Consider the following 18,340-nt stretch of genomic DNA (forward strand, 5'->3'; position numbering starts at 1 on the left):
GCCGCTACGACCGGCACAGCAGAACAGACTGCTCCTTTCACGTCAAGTGCCTCACCGCTGCGAGCGTCAGATACACATCCGACTAGGGTAATGCAGCAGCTTTGCTTCCGTCGGGCTGCCCCTGAGGAACCCTGTTACTAAGAGCCATAGCAAGTAGCAGGGCCTGGTGCATATATATTGGCAGCAGATATCGGATATTAGAGGATCAGATATCGGATCTCTAGATGCCGCCTTATTTACACATGCCATAGAGAAGGAGGATTGAGCTCTAGAATTGTCGATACTGTGACTGCATGTTGGGCATACTTGAGGCATGTCATGACTGATGTACAATATTGGAGGCGCACGTGGGAGCAAATATTATGTAAGGAATCTTCGGGCAGCCCGAAATTGGTCTTCCACGTGGTTGCTGTCATCGGCCGAAGCCAAAGTGTTTTGCTGCATTCGGCCGAAACAAGCAGCGCCCCCTAATCCGGACAAGCACCCTTTAGGAAGGATACTTTTTACTTTCAGACAGTTTTGAGACTTTCCTCCCATCTGTTCCCGATCGCACACCTGGTCTTTCACCGCAGGCACAACGAAGTACCGTCCGGCCTGACAGCAGGTGAGTTGAAAGTGCGGATGTGAATTTGGCGGTCGAAATCGCTTTTACGATCATTTTAGGGCAGCCAGTATACGTGAGTTGGGCTTGCTGTCACGAGAACATCCCGTGAACCTTTTCCAGTGAAGATTGTCGAACAGTACGCATGTGAAATTGTCACGCCGGAGCGCCTCCTTGATTTCTGTTGCGGTCCACTTTTCTAACCTAATATCGACTGTCACAGGACTAGAGACCGAGTCCACGGTGCAGGCATCATGCAGTGCCTTTCGGCTCGTCACAGCCTCCTGAGACACAACGCATCCGCCGAAAGGAGCTGTGCAGCACCGAGTAAGTCAGATCAGCACGGAAGTCCTCTTTTAAGAATTGCAGTTGTGCGCTTGTAATCGAAGGTGGTCAGTATAAGGCACATAAGCAGCTCTGAGCAGTGTTGAGTAGTGCCGTAAAGTTGTGGCGATTAGGTCCTGCTTCGACTGCTCTCGTTACAGCAAGTGCCATCTGTTTGCTGAGATCTCGGTGATTTGTCACAGGGTGTCAGTTCTCGGTGGGGGCTCCATTGCAACTGCTGCAAAGGAGGCAACAGGCTGCCAGGTATCACAGATCAGGTGAGCTGTGGGATCCAAATAGTATCTGCTTGGTGTTCTGGGGTTGCTATGTAACAAGTAAGACCAAGCCTGACTGCTGTGGTGCTGTTGGCAGAACTGCGCGGCGCAAGGGCATTCACGAGCTTCAGGGTCTTTGCGGCGACAGCCGATGTGGACACTTCAAAGAGCCCCAAGTCGCAGGGCTTCACCATGCCAGGTGTGCACCAGCCCTTCTTTTCTCTTCATCAAACCCAGGCCCTCTCCCATACGTGCACAGAGGCACCATGCATGGCCACCCTAAGACGCTCCATACATGTTTGCGAGGACTCTGTGTGTGTCCATGGGGCGGCGATCGCGCTTCTCATCTCCGAAGATCTTATGTCCAGGGTAACTGCAGATGCGAGGGCTCTGCTTTCAGGCGCACCAATTCACCCTGCTCCTGTCCAAAGATCTTGAGTCAGCAGTAGCTGCAGCATGCGCCGAGAGGTGCTGAATTTTGGTGATGAAGGCAGCACATCACGTCGCTCATCGCAAAGGAACTGATGTCAACAGTAGATTGCAGCGCGCGCTGAGAGGTGCTGAATAGCAGTGATTCTTGCTGCAGAGTTTGAGCTCGTTAAAGTGTCAGCAGACCATGCTGCTCGGTTCCAAAGATCTGCAGGCTAGTGCAGCAGGCTCAAACGATGATCGATGCCCCTGATCAGCTCAGCTCTTTTCAAATTTGAAACACAGGCGAGTTTGAGCCGCATGAGGGCTGCTGGATGGGGTGGCCGGAGAGTGATGACTCAAAGTACCTCTGGCGCGACGGCGGCGAGCCTGCTCGCCAGGCATACGCCAACGTGGCCAAGGCAATCTCGCAGTTCGAGCCGCTCTACATGGCCGCCAACCCGGGCGAGGCGGCCGCAAACGCGCGTAAGGTCTTTGCCGATGCGCCAAACGTGACGGTCATCGAGGTGCCCGTCAATGACGGCTGGACTCGCGACTGGGGCCCCTCTGTGAGTCGCTCTATCTTCCCCCTAGAAGCGCTGGGAATTTGATGGCAATTCTGTGCCTTCCAGGCTGGCTCCATGCCGCATCGCTTCAGTAAGCCTGCACAACTAAGATTGACCTGCTGCAGATCCCATGCTCTGCAGAAGTGCAATAGTCACTGCAAGTGCTGCACTGACTTGCCCTTCCACTTGAAGCTCCCAAGCATGTTCAACATGAGGAATGGCACATGGGGAACCAATGTCTCTCTGGTCTGCAAGCAAGTTGGCAATAGCTTGTGGAGGGAAGGCCGCTGAAACACTGAATTTAAATTTGAATTTAAGGGGTTAAAAGGGCACTGTTACGTGCACAGTGCGTGGCGCGCGACGTGGACGGCAAGCGGCAGGTGGCGGGCGTGCACTGGGACTACGACTGCTACGGCGCGCCTGGCAAGATCGCGCAGGGCCGGCCGGCCATGATGCCCAACTGGGACAAGGACTTTGAGGCCGGGCGCACGCTGCTCACCATGAATGGGCTGCCAGTGTTTGAGGCCCCGCTGCACTTGGAGGGCGGCTCGATTCACAGCGATGGGCAGGGAACGCTGGTGGTCACTGAGGAGTGCTTGCTCGACCCCAGCCGCAACCCCCACCTCGACAAGGAAGGCATCACAAACGTACGCCACTTTTGGGTGTTCTCTAGCTAAGGGTGTCTTCTACTTCTGTTTTTTCCCCTCTCTTCTCTTGTTGTCGAGTCCTTTGCGTGACTGGGTGCCGGACCATCTTGCACATCATTTGCGGTTCAGTTTGTCACGATGGTGAAGATGGGTGTTGAGCGGCAAGTCTTGCGGCAGCATAAGTGATGCGGACAGCATGCTGCTGTCAGTGAGTGGAAAGGCAGTGTTTGCAGGGGTTCATGGGGGCTGACAGGATTGTGATGGGTAACAGGTGCTGTGCGAGTACCTGGGCCTGGAGAAGGTAATCTGGCTGTGGCGGGGAATGGAGGGTGACACCGAGGTGGTCAACGGCCACGTGGACAACATGTGCTGCTTCATCCGCCCGGGCGTTGTGGCCCTTGCCTGGAGCGACAACGAGGACGACCCCCAGGTGCCGAGCCCCTTCTGCTTGAGTACACTTTCTAGTAGGCAAGAATGAGCACGTAGAACCGCACGCACTATCACTTGATTCCAAGTTCTTCTATTTCAGACCTTGGTGGAGTGAAGTTTTGCAATTGTGTTGGTCATTGCACCCTTGGCGTGAGGGGCAGCACGGAATGTATGGAATGTAAGGCATTGGTCCAAGAAGTGCTGGCTTGGCCTGCTAAACACGAAGGCACCTGGCAGAAAAGGCAGGGATGCCAAGTCAGTGCTGGCACTGTTTCAGCGATGCCAACATCATGAAAGTTGCAAGACATGGGCTAGACAGAGATGTGAGGGGGTGTTGTGGCGCGCAGCACGAGGTGGGTGTGAGGAATCTGGAGATTCTCAACAACTCGACGGACGCCAAGGGGCGCAAGCTGGAGGTGTTCAAGGTGCACTGCCCCCCGCCGCTCTTCCGCACCTACCGCGAATCCGCCGGCGTCGACGTGAGCCCCTTTTCTTTCCATTCACCGCCTCCTACACACAGCACACGTTTGCCGTCTCCGCAAGCACAGATGCACCCCTTCCCATGCCTCGCCTTCTACAACCCTGCTTGCATGGTCTTTTTTCTCAGTCAGCCCAGCACCTGCACGATTCCAGTGGGTGCCCATCATCCATCTGTTCCATGACTGCCAGAAGATTCAGCCCACAAACAAGAAAGGTAGGTAGGTAGGTAGGCAGGTAGGTAGATCTCAAAAATCCCCGAGCTTCTTGAAAACTCATTTGTGGGTGCTTCTGTGCAGCCGGAACACATCAGCAAGGGGTACTGCCCGCGGCTGCCAGGCGTGCGCATGCCGGCGACGTACATCAACCACTACTGCGCCAATGGCGGCGTGGTCGTCCCACAGTTCGGCGGCGCCGCGGCCGAGATGGATGCGCGCGCGATCGAGACGCTGCAGGAGGCCTACGGGCCGGACTACAAGGTGGTCGGCGTCAAGTCCCGCGAAGTTCTGCTCAACGCCGGCAACATCCACTGCATCACCCAGCAGTGGGTCAAGGCCGGCTGAGCGCTGAGCCGTGTGCGTGCTGCCGGCTGTTGACAGGAGCCGGTGACGGCTGCTGTGGCTGCTCCCCGCTTGTGGCAGCGCGGCTTTTTGTGAGAAAGTGCCGGGGGTGGTAGAGGGCGGTGGGGTGCTGCACAGCAGGCCGGCTGCGCATTGAGAGGCTGTGCAGGCAGAGAGGGGTGGAGTAGGGGATGAGAGATTCTGCACTTGCTGAGGGTGCAGGCAATGGGTGTCTCCAAAACTGCGTTCTGGAGACGATGAACTGGGAGGAGAACTGAGATGTGGTCCTGGTGGTCCAGGTAATAATTGAGCTTGGTGCCGCAGATTTTCCAGGAACCGGATGGTTTCCTGCTTACAGGCATGAGAAACCAGATGACTTATACCTGACTGGTTGTCGACAATTGTGACTGATAAGTTGTCTTTTGATGCGGCAGCTGCGGTAGAGCAAACATTCTTGTGGATTGACATCTGCTTTAGATTGAGTTTTGACCCAAGACGCTTAGAATACTATGCAGTAGGACTATGCAGCTGTAGCGTTTGGTGCTCATGCAACAGCGATGTTTGCCATGGTTGCCATGCGCCGCTGAGCTGCATATTAACCGCTCTTGCTTATACAGATTATAAATTGCCCTTAAAGTCTGTCAATGGCCGATTGCCTACTAGATGTTGGATAAAAAAGATCCTGGATCGACGTGCATGGCAGAGCAAAACATAATGAACATGTTATGGTCTGCCCCTGGCAATTTCCTTGGAAACGCATTCCTTCCTCATCATCTAGAATTCACGGATCCATTCTCGGGGTCATCCTTCATTTAAGTGGAAACCTTGAAGATGCCATCATCGTGAATTTAATTCCTGCAATAGGGAGGCTTATTGTCCAAAGTGCTGTCCACAGACATGTGGAACCTCCACAGCCTTTGACTATGGGGAGCGGGTCAAACAAACTGAGGCTACTTGGCTTTCATGGATTCAGGTGCGACATCTGGTTGTCATTGGCCCACCTGCCATGGTGCAAGCGAGTGTTTGATCAGTCTGTCCCAGTTGGCTGATCTGGCGTCCTGCAGAACGAGCGGAGCGATACTTGCGCAGCAGATGGAGTTTTCACGTCTCAACAAATTGCTCGAAGACCTTGTTGACATCGTGAGGCTCCCAAGCCTCGCTTTAATCGCCTAGAAAACGCACATCCTAGTTTTCCCAGCTTCATGTTCTTTATAAATGTTGTCGTGTTGGGCCATCTTTCAGGTGTATATAGATGCACCAAATGCCGCCAGTGGTCCTATACCTGCAGATGTCCCATCAGACATCTTCAAGGGACCCTACTATGAATGGTGGAATGCGCAGCAGGTGGGCCATTTGCAAACAGCATGCCAATCAAGCTTCGTCAGATCACATTGAACACTCTGGTGCTAATGGGAGCTCAGCGTGATACAAGATAGCCTTGACATGGCGTGGTGGCACAGGATCCAGACACCAAGGAGATACTGAGGTACAAGGGGTGGGATGAGTCGCTGGCCTTCATCAAGGATTACATCGCTCTTCATGGCCCTTTCGATGGGTTCTGGGCTTTTTCACAGGCATGTGCCCTTCAAGAGAATTGCTTAGGCTGCCATGTCGATCTAAGTGTGATTTATTGCACCTTCAGGGCATCGATCGATGCTTTTCATAAGTAGTGCCGCGTGCGCAGGGCACCATTCTGGCATCCCTTCTTCTCGCGATGAAGCAGCAGAATCTCATTCTACAGGTGCGCAAATGTTGGCTATCTGGCCTGCCATAAGGATGCCCAGCATCCAAGACTGCTGTCATAAAGTGGATCCTAGAAACCTGTCTGTGCGGTGCAGCAGGCATGCGCACCGAGGTTTGCAGTGTGCTTTGGTGGAGTCATTGCAGCCCCTATCATGCAGCATGTGTACCCCGCCAGCAAAATTCAGGCCCACTCTTTGCACTGCATAGGCGAGAAAGACTTTGTCAGAAAGGTAAAAGCAGACCCCTGGTTGAGTGCGCCTGTGCCTGTGCAGAGCCATCCTCCCTTCAAGTGCATTGTGTGCATTGCCGGGATAAGACCAGGCGCCTCTGTAGCGGATACACTCCTCACAAAGAAATTGCAGCCTCCCTCCCTGCACATTATTGGCAGCAGAGACTATGTGAACAAGGTATCAAATGACTTGCATGCCCCTGTGCCTTTTCAGCATGGGTGCAGCTGCAGGGAGAAATATACAGTGCATGGCATCATGAAGTTGTGCATGCATGGCTGCCATTTTGAGCAAGAAGGTCCTGGCCGTTGGCGCTTATGATCTGACCACCAGTCCAATTGTGTGCACTGCGCAGTGGTCGCACAAATTGATGGACACATTTGAGAATCCCACGCTCATAACGCACCCGCGAGGCCACGTCATTCCTGCACTGGAGGGAGACAGCCTGGAGAAGCTGCGCAGCTTTCTGATGGCTCGCCAGCAGGACAGTGCACTCTAGCTTTGCGCCAAGAGCAGCTTGACATTAATAATGGCATTCCTGTAAGCCATGGCCGGTAGTCTGCTTAATCAGAAAGGAATTGGGAACCAGAAAGGAACTGATGTGAACTCTGTCTGCTCTGTTTATTTATTGGACAATTGCTCGGCAGTATTGCTGGCGGCAGCACTGTTCCGTGACTGTTGTGCCAAACAAATTAATGACAGTACTGCAATTGTTAGTGCCCTTTCGGTTGTCAAAGTATCACGTGTACAAGGAGTTCTCAGTGATCATGCAGCGCAGCATGCTGCCCAAAAGGTTGCTAGTAAAATCAACCAATCATGAGCTGCGCAAAGGAATACGGCAGTCCTCCCACATCAATGTGGCTATTCTGATGCAGTCAGGGCTCTGTTGATAGAGTGCGCATACAGGAATGTGCATGTCAAGTTGAGGTTGACCTACCATTGCGCATGCTGTTGATGCAGTGCATTGGGTGCTATGTGCCACCCGGCCTCATTGCATTGCCAGCTGCATTGACAAGGGCCACAGTGTACACCTCTTGTTCAGGAATCTTAGCTCAGAGAAACAATTGCGCGATGTCACCGCAACCAATCTTCATATGATGCAATGCATTGGAAGGAGTGGAAGTAGCATTGCAGGTCTGAATGGCAAGCGTAGGAGTTCCAGAACCATGTGATTGGTGCGGATATGTTGTGCATGCATGCATATGCAGTAGTTTGCATCGCATCTGTACGTAAAGCCCATGGGCGACAGCAAACCACAAGCTTGTACTAGCTACCTGGCGCTCGCAGGGCTTGCAGGGCTGCGCGGTACTAGTAACTGCCTGAGAGCCTAATAATCAGGCCCTGATTACATCAACGGTTCTTGCAGTGGTCCATGAGAGCAGATCCATGCAGTCCGCAGACGGGACATAGTACGGCTGTCCATTTCACTCTATAAATACCACATGTTCAGGAAACGCCTCCACTGAAGGCAGCTACCGCGAACAGAATCAATCAGCTTGCCCAAGGCCACCATGCAAGAAGCATGCTCAAGCTTCTACTTCCACCTTGCTCTGTTGGTAAAGAGGAAAAAGCAAAGACAGTCATGTTAAATGCTAAGTGCTGCCAAAAGCGTATAATAAGAGGGCTCCAACGGGTGAGGGGTTCGAAACCTCCACCCGTGCCCTTTTGCTTTGGTTTCGAAATCCTTTTTTACTTAGGAGGGCCCCAGAAACTCAAGCTGGAGTTTATCCATTGTCTGTTTAAAAAGCACTGTACAGTTTAAAAGAGTACCGTACTTCGTTTAGTACGGTACTCTTCTGCATGACGGGCCCATGCATATTTTGATATCAGAAACTATCAATTGAAATGCTGCTAATCAGGTAATGCAGTTGCATGCATTAGCTCACACAAACTTCTTGCAACAATTCACGTCTCCCGTAAATGACTTAAGGGAGGTCTCGTCTGAGCATGAGCGTGCGGCCGCGCCCCTCTATCCCTTCGAGGCAGTGTCCTCTGTAGTGCGCTGTGTTAGAGCTCTCCTCCTTGTCCACGCGGAAGCTCAGGCTCTCATAGAACATGCGCGCCTTGTCATTCACCCACAAAATGTGCACGAATAGCGCCTCCGTCTCTGCACCCACACCGTGAGAGGATGAACTCCACCCTCCGATTGCCTAGGACTCCTGCAATTGACATTTCCATCTGTTTAGGGTTGAAAGGACAAATAACGGAGAGGGGAGTCGCGTACTCCATTGGTTGGCAAGGTCTACTGCGTTGTGGATCAGCTCACGTCCAACGCCCTGTCTCTGCGCTGCCTTCGCCACGCACACGTTTGCCAGGTATGCAGGGTTGCTGCAATCCCCTGCGCGCCCAGAAAACAATGCAGGTGACATATGTCGTGGTATTTCCACAAATGATACTGGTAGGCACAGGCAGGCCCCACACCTACACACACCACACCTCCCAGGTGCATCTGTTGAGATCATACGATAGATGGTGCTCATTGGACAAGGATGTTTCCGCACCTATGAGAACTTCTCCAGGCATGGCCCTGATGGCATACAGGTCAAGTGTGCCCACTACAGCCTCCTCCCCAATTGCCTGCAGCCCCAGCGAGGAGGGGGACTCCTGCAACCACAAGGCTCCTCTCCAATCCATTGATCTCCCATGCAAGCAACAGGCTCTGCTGTGCAAGCTTACTCTCACGCACCTCTAGGCTCTCAGAAGGCCACACAGCCACCAGGCAAGCGCTGTTCTCATTGGGCTGCCGCGCATTCCTGAGGTCCCTCTGCTCCTTCAGGGCCTCAAACTCCTCGTCTCCTTTCATAATCTGGTGTATCTGGTGGCGCACAGGGATGCGTCAGCTCCGAAATAAATCTGTTGTGCAAAAGCAAGCTGAAAACCCCGGGTGAAGAGTTGTGAGGGCGCTTCCAGTACCTGGCCGGCAAAGCTCCTCTCTGGAGGATAGGTATAAAAGGACTGTGCTCTGAGCGTGGCACAGGCTCTAAGTTCTGCATCTGATTCTGCTGGCCTGGTAGCAATCCACCAAGAATGTTGGTGACTGCATGCCCTACTAGAGCTGGTGTGCATTGCATGCCATGCACTGCATGACTGATCTGGACAGATACGAGCCTCACCTGATGACGAGCCTTCTTATGTGTGACCGAGGCCTGCTTGCTGAAACCTGAGCAGTGCAGTAACAGCACCGATCTCGGACGTTGCGTGCTGGCCAGTGATATGGCAGACATGCTTTCCTGTGATGATCAAGAAGTACAGTATAGTGAGAAACTTAGTGAGATCAATATAGTTTGCCATCAGCATTTGAAGAGTGCCAGCAAGTGCCATTTCTGCAACATTTCCATGGGCATCTGGGGACTGCATGAGAAGCTTCCGCGCCTCTGCAGCAGAAATTTCGCAGGAACAACCATGCTGTGTTGCTAGCTGTTTCTTTCTATTTCCTTCGCTCGGATGACAGTCGTTATTCACAGCTTATAGGGTAAATGTTGGGACAAGATCTGGCGTTTGTGTGCGGATGTGCAGGTAAAAAACACCCTTCAACAGTATTGGACGTCAAGGTGCAGACATTTCGAGAAGCATAAATTTTGCTGGCGTGCACCTTATTTCTGCTTTCAAGTGGGACAAAGGTTGGCCTTTGGATGGATGGACCTGTCAGCTGTATCCTGATTAGGCTACCAAAGCAACTGTCACAGTGTGTGCATGCTAGTCCCTGCAATGTGTTGTGCTTTGCAATTCTGCAGAGATATCCAGAAGAAGGAAGAACTGCGCAAGGTGCAGAAACAGCATGACAATGGTCTTTTGGCCAGCATCATGCACTGCAGCATGAAGCGGGTTTGCAGGACGCGCGTGCACGCTGCCAGTGGTACCAGCATGAAAAATTCCTATAAGCGCATGGTGCATCAATGGCAATTACAACGTCGTGTCAGACTGCACATTGCCATGATGTTGCAAAATGGCCCGATCATGATCTACCACACACTTCTACGAGGACAATCCCTCATTAAACAGGACACACTATCTACAAAACCGCGATGTCTAAGGGTTCACAAAACCAACTGCTGCTTGCACTGCCTGCTGCTCAGAGCCACTGTCACCTTCCAGAGAGGGCCTCTTCCAGTCAATAGCCAGGCAGGTGCATCACAAAAAGAATGAGACCACAGCTGAGCCCCAGTCACTGGAGGTACGGGACGAATCAAATACTCCTAATATCTTGCTGGCAGCCATGGGTGCATGCGCCCCTCTGCCACCCCGATGTTTCTGGCACGCCCCACAATCGGAGCACTGCCATGGAAGCCATGGTGCAGGTGCTGCCAGATCAGGCGCGTTGGCACAGCGGGTTATCAACCCTGTCCGGGGTACACGGTGCCGTCGGGGGCGATGTAGACTCCAAATGACTGGGCCAGGTTGCCGGTTGCGTTGAAGCCGCCGTTCACGAATGGCGCCCTGCAGCAGCCACACCAAAGTCAGCCCTTGCCAGTGCTTCTCTTCTTGCACATGCATGTGCTGTCCAAGCAGTGTGGATTTGTTGGCAGCCACCCCATGTGCCAAGATGCTGTGCACAACAGTGAATCCCTCAAGAAGTCTGAATGTACGTTGCTGTCCTGTCTGAGCACTACCCATGATGTCAAACAAGTTTGAGATCGAGCTGACAGTGCAAACTGCAGCGCTACCTGACAGGTGCATCCCCTTATTCACTACTCAGGACATTACATGCTGACAACGCTACTGCACTTCAATCATGTGGTGTATTTTCTATGAAAGACGCCTAAAAGGACCTTATGGGAGCGAGTAATTGGGTTGAGGAGCGCGCCTGCGGTCGGTGTAGTAGATGGAGATGGCGGGGGTGCCAACGGTCTGGGTGTAGTCGAAGCGCAGGGCAACGTTGGGGATGACACCCGAGGGTGTCTGCGCACAGCACGTGTGTCAGTGTGATATTGGGTGCAGAACATCTGCTGCAGACATGTCAGCCCAGCAGAACTTGTGTCCAGTGCAATGTGTCCCTGAAGTCTGCTCCGGGCACGCCCCTCACTCCAAACAGATGCACAGAGCATGTTTCCAAACAGATGGCTGCAAAGTCAGTAGCACCCATACTGGGCTGCACTGCCACTGAGGATGCAAGTGTCCAACTGTGGCATACCCCATCTGAGACAGCGCAGTCAGCCCTGACATAAGGGGTTACTAAAGTACTAGTCTTAGCTGTTGACATACATATGGGGTGCTTGTAATTGGGTGCCCCATCTAGAGGTAATGTGGTCACTGATGATCAGATGAATACAAAAAGGCAGGGGTGGGTGCAAGGTGGATCACCTGGGTGGTCACGAGGGCGGTGGTGGCGGAGCCATCAGCGCTGACAAAGCCAGTGGCGCTGAACTGGGAGTTGGGGACGGTCACAGCATTCTGGTCAGCGGGCAGGATGGCGGAGGTGCCCACAAATGTGAAGTCTGAGCCGGAGACGGCCAGGCTCTTGAGGAAGGGCTGTGCCTCCTCGCCGAAGATGAAGGTGTAGCCGACCTTGTCAGTGCCAAACTCCTGCTTTGCCCTGCACCAGGCCAGTGCAATTTGAGCATGTTTTGTGCGCGTGGTAACAATTGTGGCAAGGCCCTCTAGTGCGCAGCAACATGCATTTCTGACCTGCATTGGAAGCAGCTTTCTGCCCCACCAGCCCTTTCTATCGCATTGAGAATTGGAAAGAGCATTGAGAATTGGAAAGAGCGGATATGTAACCATGTCAACCCATGTCCTGTTGCGCTAGTGGGTACACGTGATGGTAATCTGGACTGGGTAGAGAGTGGATGATCCACAGGGATTACAAGTGGTATCAAAGGTGGTGAAGGAGCGCACTGGCCGAGGAAGGCCAAGGTGTTGGTCTTCCTGATGATGGGCAGGATGGTCTTGCTGAAGCCGGGGGACAGCACTGCAGGGGTCGGGCCGAAGGTGGGAATGGTTTGCAGCAGCTTGCGGCCCTGCGACAAAAAGCTAACAATAGTGAGAACTGCTATCGCGATGATGCATTATCAAGGTGGCAGGCGGGGTACCAACTTTTCATTGCGATGGGAGTTTGAAGCGCACCGCGGGTGCAGCAGGGGTCTTGCCGATGGCTCCAACGCCGGTGTTCTGCACATTGGCACATCAGGTCATTGCCTCTTTGCAACCATTGAAGCCCAGCATGTCTCAGGCACTCGAGTGTAGACACCCAAAATTTTAGAAAAGGTCACAGGAACGCACCACAACGCGGGCGGTGACAGGTACAAGCCTGTTGACCACTTGTGTTTGGGTGGAAACAACTGTGACAGGGGTTTGTGCATCCTGGCAGTGGGCTGAGATAGCCAGAGAGAGGACTGCCAACACGGCGAGCATCCTGTAGCACGCCATCACAGCTGCACTGCAAGCAGGTCAATTCCCGGTCTTGGTAAGGAAAGTGTTGAGACATTACCCTCTGCAGATCCGAATGACAACCTCGTGATACAAGAGCTGCAACTAATGTAAAACAGGGACCCAAGGGGCACAGAATGTGGAACTTGCCACTGGCTTCTTTGTGCAGCATGAGAGCACATTTGTATGCCAGATGATTCTTTTAGACACCAGAAAAGAGAACACACCGTAAATCTGCAGTCCTTCTGTGTAATTCAAATTAAGCAAGGGGACCTGCAGGCAAACATCCCGACCGATGTCAGACTGCCCCAGAGCACTACCGCACCGATACGTTCCTTCCTGACCTACTTGTTACATCTAGTACATGTTTTTGCCTGCTTCAGGGCGTTAGTCGCGCGAAGGTGGTTGCTTCAAAATTATTCCCTCAACCAACCCAAGTACCCCCGCCAAACAGTTTGCGACCTTTCGAGACCCAATTCCGCATCACCATGTAGCGAGATGGGCAGTTATCTGGCACTCACTGACACTTTAGAACTGCACCACAACTATTTTTGATTCTGCGCCCACTTGTTTCTGGGCAGCAAGCTCCGCAATGGGGCGGACACGGTGGACACAGGTGGACACGGGCACCCTCGGCACACCGGGCCCGTCTGGTGGTGACGCCGTGCAGAACTCTCTCAAGAAACCAGTACATAACCTACAATGGCTGATCAAAACATCTGCGGAGAGTGGCATGTAGAGCCCATCCCAGGTGGGGCTCCATCCTTTTGTTGCATTGCTCTACAGCACGTTTCTAACAGAGTGCGCGGCAAGTCTGGACGGCTCACCTGGACAATTCAAGACGCCCTTGCTGTGCAGGAAAGCTGTATGAGAATGACTGAAGGATATTGCGTTTTGCAGGCGCTAGCTTGCGAATTGAATTTGGTGGTCGATAAAGTTAAATTCCCGCCCCTTACAGGGGTTTTAAATCCCTGGCCAGAGGTTTTCAGTCCTGTTCTGCTTTTGCAGCACCTGATGCAGTCAAGTTATTTTACGTCGCAATCATGTGCATCTTCATTTTGATGTTCACTAGCCAAAGGTTGACAAAATATATTTTAAAAAATAAAGGCTCATGTGCACAAGCATGCATATGCAAGCTTTGCCTCCGGTGCTAAGCTGCGCAGCACATGCCATGCAGTGCAATCGGGCTCATATGGGCTGCAGCTGCTGATTCACAACCACCCTTATATTTCCATGCCAAGGCTCCGGCAACAAGTGTGTCCAAGATTTCACAAAATGCCTGCTATACACCGTGTGATACTAGAGATATCCATATGCGCATACGGGCGCCCGCATGCCGGCATGCCAGCTAGAAGGGCAACGTTATTCACACAGGAAGTTTCCCTTCAATGCGCTAATACTCCTGAAAACTTTGCAGTTCTGACTTTGTCAAAGTGCGTGCTAGCATTTGCAGCATGCACGCCAGAGCATGGACTAGTCTGTAGTGCTCTACGTAACAAAAATTTTAAAAGAAACAAACATGTCAGTGTTGGAACAGAAATAGACAGTGTGATCCGTCAACAAGTGCAAAGCCCTCCCTAAATCCAGTGCAAAGTACTTTTCTAAAAACTTATTTTGCTCATGCCCCAGGTTGCAGGCAACAGGAACCTCAGAACATTCCATGCTCAAGATGCACTAATCAATCATCGATCTCAACAGCAACAGGCAGGAATGCCCATTGAATTTGGCGCAGCACAACAATGGTGGGACAGCGCTCAGACACAAAATGAGTTCTGCGGTGTATTTAATCACTTCCATCGCAATTTGACTGCCTCCCGTCATCGATGCTCAATAGATCTCGCCATGCGCGCTGCGTATGCATTCTTTATTCGGTCTGCCAGGCTGGCCATCCCTGCACCCACACAGACCCATCAAGGCCCAACATCGCTCAAGCTGCTGTCTCTGATCCCCCCTTTTTCAAAACACCCCAAAACTCACCATGCTGGCCGCCCAGCATGAAAAGCGCAGTCCAACCCCTTCCTCTTGCGGTCGATGTAGAGCGCCGCAGCATCCGACACAAGGCACCGGACCAGCAGCGACTCAGGATATCAACCGTTGACAGTGACTGTGCTTGAGGCCACGTGCTGGTGCAAGAACGATGCCACAGCAGGCCAGACCGGCCCAAAGGGGCCCCCTTACTATAAGCCTTGACTGTTTTAGCGCCCTGGAAGCAGCACACTTGAGGGTCTTGTTCAGTGTCGCACCTTCGGCTGCGAAGGGCGCATGGCGCTCGGAGTCGCGCACAGCTTCGCGCAGGGAGCGGCTGCGGCCGCGGCGCGCGAGTTCCACGTCCACAACCGCCTGCTTCACGCTGCGAACCTCCCGGATGCGCGCCATCGGCATGCTGCCCACGCCGTCAAAGGCCACCTGTCCCCCCACCGCCGCACACTCAGCACAAGATACCCACTAGTGCACAGTGTCTCTGTCGTCCTCGAACATGAGCAATGCCCTGCACGCTGCACTGCACTGACGCTCGGCATGTCCACACTGCCAGAGTCGGAAGTTTAAATAGGCCAAGCCAGCTCTTTGCAAGCTCTCCCGATAGCACAACATACCCATTCACCGAAGACGGAACACCGAAATGAGCGGGAAGCAGCCATAAGCAGCCAGGTCTGGCAGGGGTATCGCATCGCGCAGGGGAGGAAAGCAGCAGAGGAAAGCGGCTTGCCTTGAGCAGGGCGTCGCGGTCGTGCATGGAGGCGGAGGCGAGCTTCATTTCGCGCAGCACGTAGCCGGCGTTGTCCTGCGCCAGGAGTGCGTCCTCGTGCGTCTTGAGCAGTGCCAGCGCCACGCGGTACAGCACCTTGGCCCCCTCGCTCAGCAGTGCATCCCAGCACCTTATCGCCGTCTACGCAGCAAGCACATTTGTCAGATTTGCAGCAGCCGACAACACAGGAAGTATGAACATCAGCATGGCAGCAGCTGGCTAATAGAGAACCTCCTTTCGCTGTCTCTGGAAAGCACTTACTCTACAAGCACCTGTTTGTAGTCAGCCTCAGAAGGGTAAGTAAGAGTAGAGAGGAGGCCCATCTTGGTGTAAAAAGAGGGCAGAGAGCCAGAGAGGATGGTGGAGGGCAGGCACTGGATCAGGGCGTACCTCGGAGGGCAGGGATGTGGAGAAGAGGCAGAGGAACCAGTCGGTGGCGATGATGGTCATGTCGCAGCCCAGATTCTCCAGGTGCTGTCGCAAGCGCGGCAGCTTGGCGTCCACCAGCTCCTGATCAATGCACAGGCTCAGGGTCAGCCCTTTGGCATGTAGATCTGGTGCATTTGGAGCTACATGAAAGCTTAGCAGAACAACAATGCACGAGCATGACTTCAAGCAGCAAAGTCACCTGCAATGACCGCATCTCCACATGCGCGCCCACAAGATTTTGCGAGTACAATCCCTGATAAAGGATGCCTGCAGGCGTCAGGAACATATCAGTCCCTCCTACGGAGCACCAGCAACTTCACCCAAGCTGCAGATGTATCACAAGATTGATGTAGCACGGCCGCAAGCGAGGACTTACCGCCATCATCTATGAGGGCTACAAGAAGCCAGAAGGAGTTCTCCTCAGACCGCTCCAGGGCCAGCAGTAGCATAGCTGCCAGATAATTCATGCCCTGACAGTACCCAACCTGCACACACAAAGATGCACCGATTTTCTGCAAATCCTGAACATCAATTTCCTGCAAATCCTGAGCATTATGGAAGCATGAAGGAAGGTCAGCTAGGGGGATGGCCCATCATTGGCACTGCGCTCCTACCGCTGGCTGGTGTGCGCTGAAGGCCAGCAGTACTCTTCTAAGAGCCGCCTGGCCCTCGTCCGTGCTCATGTAGTCATTGGCTGGAAATGTGCGCGCTAAGTCCTTTGCAATTACACCAGAACCAATAATCAGCCCTCCATGCTGGTATCTCTGCCCCATTTCCTTAACCAGGGCAATATGGAAAACACCTGGATATATTGGTATCCCCCTGGATCAATGGAGTGAGAGGGTGTGTGATCAGTCTCACCAAGTCGATCTGGTGTGCAAATTCTGAGGCGGACTCGCCCATGTGCACCATGGCATCATAGTAGTTGGCAATGTGCTCGCGCTGCTTCTCCGCTGCTCCGCTCAAGCTCAACCATACCCAGGGCCTGCACTGTGGAGGTATTCCCTGCGCATCCATTCTGCTGCTTGTGGATTGATAATTCATGGCAACTTGATATGTACTTGTTGGTGGTATGCTGTGACAACCAGGGCAGTGGAGTCTCTCTTCTCTCCTCTGCCCTGCTGCGATTACTGAAAGGAGATCCATCAGGGAAACCGGTCAGCAAGATTGACTTGCCTTCCGGCAGAGCTTTTTCAGCTTCTCGCCCTTGGGGAGCTGCTTTTTATCTGAGTATTTGGCCCACTTGGCTGCCTGATGTGCTTGCTTCTCATCACATCGTTGCCTTGTGATGTACTGCTCTTCCGTGCAATTGAGGGCAAACCCATAAGTATCTCTGATAACTCTGGGAGCCATGTCAAGAGGCCGAAGGGCCTGTGAGCCGCTAATCTTGACTTGACGCCTGCACAATCCGCAAGATGGTGCTTACAATTTGATTGACCTCTTACATGAACAGTAGAGATAGGATGCTTGAGGGTCCACCGTTTTGTCTCGAGACATTTCCTCGAAGAATCTCACAGTCACCCCTCGTAAGGGAGTAGCTACTGCACTCTCAACAATCCTTGACGACCTAATTGAGAACTAGGATGATGAAAGACACATACCATCACTGCATCGATGCGTGCAGGACTCAATTCCCCGAGACTACTTGTCATGAACCTGTCTTGCTTCATTGCAGCATGCTCGTATCACCCCATTCCCACGAAAGACGATGCATGTGGCAAGAGGACGTGTTCTGCGACTAATCAGAGCTTGAAGGACAAAAATCAAGGTAGGTCAGCACCACAGGCTGGGCTGGTTTCGCTGTGTTGACTCAATCAATACAGCAAAGAGACCGACAGTCAACTTGACATCGCCGAGAATTATTTGCAATTATCTCAGCGGCTTGATTTGAGACAGGTTGCTGTTCTTCGTGAAATCCGTGTTGAAGTTGCTTTTCCTTGGACCCCTTCAGGAACGCCGCAGTAGACGGACCCCAAAAAAGCAAATTGGTTCCATGACAGTGAATTTCCCATGCATATTTGTCAAACCATGTCGGCTGATGCATATCCGGTCTTGTGGACGTCACAGGGATTTATATTCTCGCCGAGTTGGTTCAGATCAGACGTGACAGTTGGTGAAGGACGTCTAGATTGAGGAACGAAGGGCACTGCAGAGGAATAATTCGCAACTTGATGCAATGGCATATCGATGCACCCCAGCATGATATGTATTGATGATGGATGTGCCTGGCCCGTTCGACAATCACACCTTTCTTAGAGTAAGCCCTGCTCCTGATGTGCATCTGGCTGCCCTGAATCGGGCATCCTGTTCCGATCGCAATTGACGAATGCACAAGACTCAGCCACTCAAAGATGCGCTTGATATTGCTGTGCAAGTTGGGATCACTTTTTTGGATTTTATTTCCTTCAGTCAGCCTTATGGGTAAGAATGCATGGTATTATATAGTCTGCAGAATCCAAGTGAGGGATCCTGCTAATGTGTGCAGGCGTCCGATGATTCGGCCAGTCCATTTCAGCTGATATCCGCATGGCTGGGCGGCAGC

At 52.7% G+C, this 18,340-nt stretch overlaps 5 protein-coding genes across 5 annotated transcripts; 2 read left to right on the forward strand and 3 right to left on the reverse strand.

Annotated features, from left to right (window-relative positions):
* Positions 1–455: 455 nt before the first annotated feature.
* Positions 456–4,290, forward strand: COCSUDRAFT_31523 (hypothetical protein; the record flags this gene model as incomplete). Its single annotated transcript, XM_005643440.1, has 9 exons — positions 456–604; positions 825–928; positions 1,129–1,203; positions 1,298–1,399; positions 1,915–2,177; positions 2,522–2,821; positions 3,093–3,251; positions 3,598–3,729; positions 4,027–4,290. Exons 2-9 carry the CDS (start codon positions 856–858, stop codon positions 4,288–4,290), a joined length of 1,368 nt encoding a protein of 455 aa, XP_005643497.1. The 5' UTR covers positions 456–604; positions 825–855.
* A 960-nt stretch (positions 4,291–5,250) lies between these two features.
* On the forward strand, positions 5,251–6,756 carry COCSUDRAFT_59879 (hypothetical protein; the record flags this gene model as incomplete). The annotated part of the gene is made up of 5 exons (XM_005643441.1): positions 5,251–5,260; positions 5,576–5,631; positions 5,972–6,028; positions 6,303–6,437; positions 6,613–6,756. The coding sequence occupies 5 exons, from the start codon at positions 5,251–5,253 to the stop codon at positions 6,754–6,756; spliced, it is 402 nt and encodes a 133-aa protein (XP_005643498.1).
* Positions 6,757–8,182: 1,426 nt separating this feature from the next.
* Positions 8,183–9,644, reverse strand: COCSUDRAFT_49126 (hypothetical protein; the record flags this gene model as incomplete). The annotated part of the gene is made up of 7 exons (XM_005643442.1): positions 9,630–9,644; positions 9,371–9,487; positions 9,171–9,264; positions 8,944–9,072; positions 8,759–8,861; positions 8,482–8,595; positions 8,183–8,364 (listed from the first exon to the last, which is right to left on the reverse strand). Exons 4-7 carry the CDS (start codon positions 9,058–9,060, stop codon positions 8,183–8,185), a joined length of 516 nt encoding a protein of 171 aa, XP_005643499.1. The 5' UTR covers positions 9,061–9,072; positions 9,171–9,264; positions 9,371–9,487; positions 9,630–9,644.
* Positions 9,645–10,144: 500 nt separating this feature from the next.
* Positions 10,145–13,506, reverse strand: COCSUDRAFT_49127 (hypothetical protein). Its single transcript, XM_005643443.1, has 8 exons — positions 13,451–13,506; positions 12,851–12,896; positions 12,477–12,633; positions 12,321–12,365; positions 12,093–12,214; positions 11,559–11,790; positions 11,062–11,156; positions 10,145–10,694 (listed from the first exon to the last, which is right to left on the reverse strand). Exons 3-8 carry the CDS (start codon positions 12,621–12,623, stop codon positions 10,592–10,594), a joined length of 744 nt encoding a protein of 247 aa, XP_005643500.1. The 5' UTR covers positions 12,624–12,633; positions 12,851–12,896; positions 13,451–13,506; the 3' UTR covers positions 10,145–10,591.
* A 934-nt stretch (positions 13,507–14,440) lies between these two features.
* On the reverse strand, positions 14,441–17,699 carry COCSUDRAFT_49128 (TBC-domain-containing protein; the record flags this gene model as incomplete). The annotated part of the gene is made up of 10 exons (XM_005643444.1): positions 17,400–17,699; positions 16,975–17,197; positions 16,660–16,803; positions 16,413–16,514; positions 16,175–16,283; positions 15,998–16,065; positions 15,760–15,879; positions 15,331–15,510; positions 14,867–15,029; positions 14,441–14,514 (listed from the first exon to the last, which is right to left on the reverse strand). Exons 2-10 carry the CDS (start codon positions 17,149–17,151, stop codon positions 14,441–14,443), a joined length of 1,137 nt encoding a protein of 378 aa, XP_005643501.1. The 5' UTR covers positions 17,152–17,197; positions 17,400–17,699.
* Between the last annotated feature and the right edge of the window lie 641 nt (positions 17,700–18,340).

The sequence above is a fragment of the Coccomyxa subellipsoidea genome (genome assembly GCF_000258705.1).
Source record: "Coccomyxa subellipsoidea C-169, whole genome shotgun sequence".
Taxonomy (NCBI): Eukaryota; Viridiplantae; Chlorophyta; class Trebouxiophyceae; family Coccomyxaceae; genus Coccomyxa; species Coccomyxa subellipsoidea.